Source organism: Calidris pugnax, unplaced genomic scaffold (genome assembly GCF_001431845.1).
Source record: "Calidris pugnax isolate Ruff unplaced genomic scaffold, ASM143184v1 scaffold14, whole genome shotgun sequence".
In the NCBI taxonomy this organism is placed as follows: Eukaryota; Metazoa; Chordata; class Aves; order Charadriiformes; family Scolopacidae; genus Calidris; species Calidris pugnax.
This window is the reverse complement of record NW_015090793.1, coordinates 15,305,208-15,311,929: the sequence shown is the minus strand read 5'-3', so window position 1 is coordinate 15,311,929 and position 6,722 is coordinate 15,305,208. Positions and strand designations below refer to the sequence as shown.

General features: G+C 61.7%; 1 protein-coding gene across 1 annotated transcript in view; it reads left to right on the top strand.

Moving 5' to 3' along the window:
- The window catches only part of SIGLEC1 (sialic acid binding Ig-like lectin 1, sialoadhesin), a 20,915-nt gene extending 17,020 nt beyond the window's left edge, over positions 1-3,895 (top strand). The window contains exons 17-22 of the mRNA XM_014966725.1: positions 234-666; positions 841-1,095; positions 1,575-1,871; positions 2,716-2,815; positions 2,918-3,002; positions 3,381-3,895. Of these exons, the coding sequence (XP_014822211.1) occupies positions 234-666; positions 841-1,095; positions 1,575-1,871; positions 2,716-2,815; positions 2,918-3,002; positions 3,381-3,398 (1,188 nt within the window). The 3' untranslated portion in view covers positions 3,399-3,895. The remainder of the gene's footprint in view (positions 1-233; positions 667-840; positions 1,096-1,574; positions 1,872-2,715; positions 2,816-2,917; positions 3,003-3,380) is intronic.
- Positions 3,896-6,722: the final 2,827 nt, after the last annotated feature.

Sequence of the window (6,722 nt, the reverse complement as noted above, 5' to 3'; positions counted from 1 at the left end):
GGGGGGGGGGGGGGGGGGGGGGGGGAAGGGAGAGAGAGGGGCGGGCATCGGGTCCTGCCGGCAAAGGGGACCCAGGGTAGCCCGGGAGGGATGTCGCCGTGGCGGTGTCGCGGGTGGGAGGACGGTCTATGTCGCCATCTGGTGACATCCTGCCACCGGCCGGGATGTCCTTTTGCCCCGGCTGGTCCCCGGTGCTCCTTGGCCTCACATCACACCCCTTTCTCCCCATCAAGCCTACAGCCAGCAGCAAACCTGTCACCCACCCCCACATCCCCCCGCCCCAAACCCCACTGGCTGGTTCCCTGCCACCAGAGCTGTTTTTGGGACAGGCCGGGAGGGGGGAAAACGCTGTTCTTCTCGTTGTAGATGCACCCCAGGAGCCTTCCTTCATCTCCCTGGTGGAGCCCCGGGGGGGACAGCAGGCCGTCCTACTCTGCACCGTTGACAGCTTCCCACCCTCCGACATAGCCCTGCATCGGGGTCCCGGCCACACACCCCTGGCCTCGACGTGGGGCCCAGCCGACCCACGCTTCACCATCCAGGTGGCCCCCAACTCCCTGCGGGTGGAGATGGGGGGGCTGGAGTTGCGGGACACAGGGCTCTACATCTGCTCGGCCAACAACAGCTACGGCACCGTGTCCTCGTCCCTGCACCTGGACATGGGAGGTGAGGCCAGCCCCCAGCTGTGGTCATGGTGAGACCCATGTCAGGACCCCAGGTTGCTCTCCTGTGGGACCGTGGGTTTTGGGAGACTTTCAGGGGGCTTGGGGATGGTTCTGTCCTTTGCAAACCCAAGCCCTGGGCACCCTCTGACTCTTCGGCCTCCCTCCTCCTCCTCAGGGGTGACAATCAGGGTTGATCCCTCGCCAGAAGTCCCCGAAGGCACCACAGCCACCCTGACCTGCTCAGCCATCCCTTGGGTGGGGGAAGAGGCCAACTACACGTGGTACAAGAACAGCCGGTGGCTGCAGGAGGGACCAGCCAGCTCCCTTGTCCTCACCCGTGTCTCCAGCACCGACACCGGCTCCTACCGCTGCCGGGCAAGTGGGACGAGGGGCAGCTCTGCCTCAGCCACGCTCAGCTTCAGCGTGCTCTGTGAGTGTCCCCCAGCCCCTCGTGGACAGGACACTGGGTGGGATGGGGTGCAGGGCCCCTGACATGCTGGGTGCATCCAGCTGAGCATCACATGCGTCCCATTCGCATGGTCCTGCTGTAGCGAGGGGGCCTTCCTCCTCATCTTCTTCCTCCTCTCCCTGCCCTGCTCCTCTCCCTTTGGACCTGGGAAAGAAGATGTTGGTGTTTTGTCTAGCAGTGGCTGCACATACCCCTTGAAAGTCAGACAAGGAGCCAACATAGTTCAGATTGGAGGGGGGGTTGTCTCCAGCTGGTGGGGGGAAACAAAGGGCAGGAGAAGGTGTGAAACCACCCTGGGCTGGATGGGCTGGAGCTGGTCCGGACTGGAGGAGGGGTGCGGTAGGCAGCCCTTGGAGAGGGTTTGGGTGAGGGTTTGGGCCAGTATTGGGAGGGAAGGTCCCATAACATAGCCCTCCTCCAGCCCCATCTCTCCCACGCAGACTCCCCCCGGGATGTGTCCATCAGCACCTTCCTGGAGAACCGCAACGGGCAGGTGGGCATCGTGCTGTGCACGGCCGATAGCCACCCAGCTTCCACCATCGCCCTGTACCGCCGTGGCCACCTCCTGGCCTCCAGCCTGGCCCCTGTCACCATGCCAGGGGTCCGTGCCTCCCCCTCCCACAACACCCTCCGTGTGGAGCTCGGGGCAGTGGGGCAGGAGGATTCGGGGGAGTACACCTGCGTGGCCAGCAACCCCCTGGGCAACGCCACGGCCGGCGCCTACTTCGATGTGCACAGTGAGTGGGGGTGTCCCCCCCCTTGGGGTGCTGTGCTGGGGGCTCTGAGGGGAGTTGTGACAGAAAGGTGATTTCAGAGCAGTGGGGATGACCAGCAGATGTGGGATGAATAAACCACGAGTCTTTAGGCGGATGGGAAAAGAAAGAGGGTTTTACTGCGGGAATGGGGTATTTCCTTTCAAGGAGATTTTTCTCCCAAAACATCCCAGGTTGGGTTTTATGAAATGGCTAAAAAAGCCCACGGGAACAGAAAATTGAGTTGAATGCTGCAGAGTGATCCAAAAGGTGAGGAGGAATTGGCTTGGGTTTGACAAATGTCAAAACATTTGCTGCTGCTTGTCGCTGTGCCGGGTGACTCCCCCTGCACTGCCCGTCCCTGGACACCATCCAGCCTGGGGCGACACACAGAAACATGCCAGCCTTGTCCCCCCCCTTGGTACAGGGGACAGTGACGTAGGCAGGGGCAGCCAGGAGCAGCGAGTGTCCCTGCCTGGTCCCAGTGGGGTCACAGTATGGTGCCATGCCACCCTGTGACCCCCTGCAGTGTGTCCTGGACCCACTGACGGGCTGTCCCCAGCCCCGGGGAACTGGCAGTGGTGCTGAGGGGTATCCCCCACCTGCAGCTGGCTGTCACAGCCACCTCCCTAAGGTCCCTTTCACCTCTCATGGAGAATCCCAAGGGCTGGGAGGGTCCCACACCAGGGCCATGCTGAGGCTGTGGCCACAGGGGAAAGGACCAGGGGGAGCCCCCATCCCTGCAGGGCTCCCTGACTCCGCTCTGGTCTTGCCAAGCCGGCATCCCTGGTGCCAGCAGGGATCTGCCCTGTCTCCCCTCTGCCCACAGCTCTCACCCACCTCCTGGCCTTCACCGTCCTGGCTGGGCTGCTGATGGCCATGATCTGCGTGGCTGCCCTGGCCCTTCTGGCTGTGAAGCTGTGGCCCAGGTAATGTCCTCAGCTGGGATGAGGAGGGGAGGGATGGGGACCCTGGGCTGAGCTGGTGCCTAGCGCAAAGCACTGGTGACAACTCCCTATCCTCCCATCCAGGATGAGAAAGTTTTGGAACTGGCCCGGTGCTGAGGACACCTTCGAGCTGAGAAGGAAGCAGGAGCAGGAGCAGGTGGGGACATTGGTGAGGCCAGCTTTGAGGAACCCCCACCCCGAGCTCCTGGGGGATCCCCATGGGGGGGTCTGTGGGGTGCACTCTGCTGCAGAGCGTCTCAGCCATGCCTCGGTGTGGGGCTGGGGGATCCAAGCTCACACACACTGGCCAGGATCTGGTCCAGCCAGGCTGCTATGTGCTGCCACCACAGCTTTGGCTTGCTATTGCTGGAGCTGGTGAGAGGGCAGAGCCTCATGATGACCAGAATTAGCTCTTGCAGGCTCATCCCAGAGGGGCTTCACATTGCTCATGGGTGCTGACCTCTCAGGGTGATGCTCCGGCTGCTCCCCTGCCTTGTGGACTCCACCGTGGCCAGAGTTTCCACAGCTAACCCCTAACCTTTTCCAGGTGGATGGAGGTTATTAAGCCAATGGCTTCTTTGGCCCAGGAGCAACTGTAGCAGCTGGTGCTGGAAGCGCACAGCCTCATCCTGGCTGGATCCAGGGAGGCCACACCATCACTCCCCACCCCCAGGGTGGCAGAGCCACGGCTGAGCTGGCAGCCACCACCCTGGGGACAATCCAGCCCTGTCTTCATCCCCTCACAGCTCCTCTTTCCCCTCTCCTGTCCTGCCATGCCCCTCATCCCTTCCCCACCGTGGATGTTGTTCTCACGCCGGGCATGGTCTGTGCTCACCACCGCACGTGGTGCACCACACGTGCCAGGCACCAGCAAGCTGTGACAGCTCAGGGCTGCTCTCCAGCAGTGAAATCCCAGAAGAAAAACAAATCTCCTGGTGGCAGTGCAAGCCTGGGGGAAGCCTCTTCATTTCCACTGTCCTTCTGTCCCCCCATCAAAGCCACCAGAGTGCTGCCCGCTGTGGTGCTACACAGCCCCTGTGCCGGGTGTCCCTGTGAGCTATTCCTCTGTCTGGAAATAAAACCCAGAGCAACACACAGCTGGTGTCCATTGGGATGAGCTGGGAAGGATTTTATTGCCCTGGTTTGGGAAGTGCGGAGAGCTGGGAGGAACCAGGCAACCGTGGGGCTGGGCAGGGCTGATTCACCCAGAGACTCCCCCCTGTTGGCTTGTGATGCCTTCCCTGCTCTCTCCTCTGCCTTATCCCCCAAAGCCAGTCTGTGCCCACACTGGAGCAACGGCTTGCTCTGAGGACAGGGCTGTGGGGCAGATGGGAGATCAAGGATGTGATGCTTGGAGACAGCCCATGGTCACAGAACCCCATTTTCCTGGCATCTGTCTTGTCGGCCTGCAGAACGGAGGGCAGAGGTGTCCCCTCAGTGCCTGGGAAGAGGTGGGGGACGAGGAGGACCCCTGTCCTGTCAGCTCTGTGCTGCCAGAGGGAAGCTGGGGCTGGGGGCCACGGGAGGGCTTCGCTTGCACAATTTGCAGCCCCCAGTGAGGAAGGCGGCTGCTGGGCCATGTCCCCTCCCAGCCCACTGCCATTAGATGTCACTCTGCGGCCACCTCGCCGCTGGATGCTGCCAGACAGGGACTCATCCAGGGATGTGCAGCTGGCTGGTGCTTCGGAGGATGGAGCTGGAGCTTCCCGAGTGTGGCTTGGGGGCTCGGGGGTGATGCTCCACTCACGGGGGAGCTTAATCCCCCTTTATCCGCCTGTTCTACTGCTCCTGTTCGTCCTCCCATAGCAGTGTGCTGCTGCTCCCGTGGGCCGTGGGTGAGATAGCCATCCCCCCCATCAGCCAGCCAACCCCCCACCTCTCCAGTTCTCCACACTCAAACTGACTGAGCTACCAGCCATATTTCTAGCCAATCTCCCTCTCGCTCAGTTCTCAGCATCACACAGACCCTCATCTTCCTCAGCGAGCATCCTTCCGGTGCTCCCAGTGCCCGGGCTCCCAGTGCCATGTCTCACCAGTGGCACAGCCTCTTCCTGGGCATGAGCGGGACCAGACAGGCAGGACAGTCCCCTGGGTGTGGGGCTGGTGGGACAGCAGCGCTCCAGGGAAGGAGTCTCACCAGCAGACGTGCAATATCCCCCTGTGCCTGTGCCCAGAGTGAGACCGGGGGTCCACTTAGCTGGCAGGATGGCTCTGCGTGGAGAAGCTGTCCGTCCCCATCCCTGTCCCCATCTCTGTCCCCATCCCTCCCGCAGTCCCCAGGGCGGTGCATCAGGACCAGGGCTGGTAACAGCCAGACATGGTAGAGCAGGGAGGGTCTCAGGGAACCCCCTTCAGCAGCCCACCCTTGTATGTGCTCGCTGGGGTCTTTCAGGGAGGAAGGACAAGTCTGGGACATGGTGCCCCATGTGAGTGCAGGGCGGTGATAACTCCTCCTGCCCATGGCTCCCTAAATACCAGGGGGTCCCAGCCCCAGAAAAATGCCCACAAAGGGGCACAAGACAGTGGAGGGTTTGGGAGAGGGGGGCTGAGCAGCCATGGGGACAGCCCACCTGCATCTGGGGGAAGGTAAGTTAGGGAGGAGACGGAGCCAAACCCTTCCCTGGGGAGCACAGGGACAGGACCAGGGGGCAAAGGACACAAGCTGCAGAAATGAAAAGCCAGATTTGATATTAGGAAAAATAACCCTTCACTGGGATGGGGACCTGAGGGACTGGCACTGGCTGGAGACTCAGTCATGGCTGCGGGGGACAGTGTTGGGGACCCAGTCGGTGACCAGGTCCCCTGGCTTTGGAGCAGCCATTCATAAGCATTTGGCACAAGCTTTTCAAAAGCAATTCCTGCCAGCAGGTACCTGCTCCACAACAGGCATGTAATACCAGTTTACACCAGCCAGGGGCTCATGCAGCCTATTTTCTGCACTGGGAGATGGACACACCAGTTTTGGGGGGCTTGTCCCGTACAGTGACCCTCAGGTGCACTCCCCCAAGCACTCTGCAAGGCCCTGGGCTCTCGGAGAGAAGAGCTGACTGCTCCCACAGCCTCAGCTCGTGTCTGTGTGTGCTCTGGGGATGGGGATGGGATGGGATGGGATGGGCCCACAGGTGGCAGGAAGGGTGACAGGCAGGGTGACGGCAGGCATCCCCCTCCCCAGCCCATTGCAGCAGCTGCTGCCTCCTCTCCGAGATCCCTCCAAGCATCTGGTGACAGCAAGGTTAAACCTCTGTTGTCTGCTGAACTGCAAGCCCAGACAGATGAGTTTGGATGGAGTCGGGGTGACCTAGGCAGGTCCATCCCTCCGGCTGGAAATCACCTTTTCAAGGTACCTCCATGACAGAGCCCTACAACTCCACCACCCACGAACCCGCGTCCTCCTCCACCACCTGCGCCCACGCTGCTCGCTGCCTCCTGAGCCCCAAGGCTTTGCAAAGGATCCCTGTGTGCATCTATTCCCTCCCTCCCGCATCTCCCCAGCCTGAAGTTAATTAATTCTTGCCCAACCCCCCCCAAGGGTGGCTGAGCTGCTCCAGCTGGCCCCTCCTGCCCACCATGCCCAGTCGCTTGCAGGGAGGGGGGCCAGGGCAGATGTTGCCGGCTGGCACACACACATCGGGCCCCGTGAGCTGCTGCTGGACAGCTGTGCCAGATGCCAACTCTTCCTGGCAGTGCAACCAGTGCAGCCTGGTCCTGGGGGCACAGAGAAGAGGATGCAGGGAGGGTCCCACTAGTTTCAGGAGCTACATCCAACCTGGAGCAAGGGCAGCGCAGAGGCAGGATGGGGCAGGCACTGGGCAGCACGGAGGGGGAGAGCAGAGGGATTGCTCCTGTAATGCCAAACCTCTGCAAACCACCTGCCCTGATCAGCGCGGAG